This window comes from Aegilops tauschii, chromosome 2 (assembly GCF_002575655.3).
Source record: "Aegilops tauschii subsp. strangulata cultivar AL8/78 chromosome 2, Aet v6.0, whole genome shotgun sequence".
In the NCBI taxonomy this organism is placed as follows: domain Eukaryota; kingdom Viridiplantae; phylum Streptophyta; class Magnoliopsida; order Poales; family Poaceae; genus Aegilops; species Aegilops tauschii.
In genome coordinates, this window is record NC_053036.3 from 353778262 (window position 1) to 353779408 (window position 1147).

The 1147-nt window shown below is 52.1% G+C and overlaps 1 protein-coding gene across 1 annotated transcript; it reads right to left on the reverse strand.

Annotated features, from left to right (window-relative positions):
• Positions 1-415: 415 nt before the first annotated feature.
• Positions 416-1147, reverse strand: LOC141041017 (uncharacterized). Its single transcript, XM_073507129.1, has one exon. It carries the CDS (start codon positions 1145-1147, stop codon positions 416-418), a length of 732 nt encoding a protein of 243 aa, XP_073363230.1.

Below are 1147 nucleotides of genomic sequence, written 5' to 3' on the forward strand. Positions count from 1 at the left end.
GCGCGGATACCGTTAGAGGCTGTGCACTTGCACCGCTCCGGCGAACCTGTACGTGGGATCCGACGACCGGCTGTACGAGGGAGATCAGACGAGGAGGAGACGATCCACGCGGACGCGCTGGCCCCAACTCTTCTTTCACTGCACGGCACTGCGCGTCTAGTGGTAGCGATATGTGATCCATCTCCTGTAGCATGTTCTTGGTTGTTCTTTTGTGTTTGAGCCGATGAATGTGATTCTTTCTCCTCCTGGCATTGACCCGCCGATGAAAAAATTTGGTATTCGCGTCCCCTTCTCTGAGGTGACATAGCCTAGCACATTGTTTTTTGCGAGCATGCTCAAGCACCGCAAACCCAATGATTCTCCTTTTGAGCCTGGACCGAAGGCCCGCCTCCATGGTAGAGAGCTGCCTGGACTCCTATGCGACGTCGAGACGCAGGATGACGAGAAGAGACGCATGGTGGAGTAACTTTATCCTAGAGAATAGCCCCTTACTCCAGGCGGAGAGGTGATCTCTAGTTATTTTCAATTTCTGGCGCAACACATGGAAGGGCTCGGTGTGCACAGTATGTTCGTTCCAAGCCTCCGAAACAACATCCTGGAATCCCGAGAGGGCGGCCCAAAAAATTTCGACCTTGAAGGCACGAGGCCTCCATGGTCCTTTGTCATCAGCAACCAAAAGCGGGTAGTGGTCAGAGAGCGACGAGGACAGCACATGGAGAATATGCGTGCCGAACTGGATGTCCCACTCCGCGTTGCACAAGAAAGAGTCCAGCTTGCATAACGTCGGGTTTGATCGCTCATTTGACCAAGTGAAGCGTCTGTTTTGAAGGTGGATCTCTTTAAGGTCACAACTCTGCAATGTTGTCCAAAATCTGGCGATTCGTCTTCTGTTGACATTTCGCTTATTTTTATCCCTCGCGCGGTAGATTTGGTTGAAATCACCAAGAGCTAGCCAGAGCTCTCCACACGGCGGCTTATGACTAATCAACTCCGTGAAGAAGCCCTCCTTGAGGGAGGAGGATGTTGGCCCGTACACAACGGTGATTCGATAGCTGACATCGGAGTGCTTGATGTGTATCGTCGCTGAAAGGCAGAAGGTGGTGGTCACCATATCAGTTACAGCAACATGGTCATCATCCGGGAGCAT

Coding starts and splice junctions, on each gene's coding strand:
- LOC141041017 (XM_073507129.1), bottom strand. CDS start 1,147: ATGCTCCCGGATGATGACCATGTTGCTGTAACTGATATGGTGACCACC.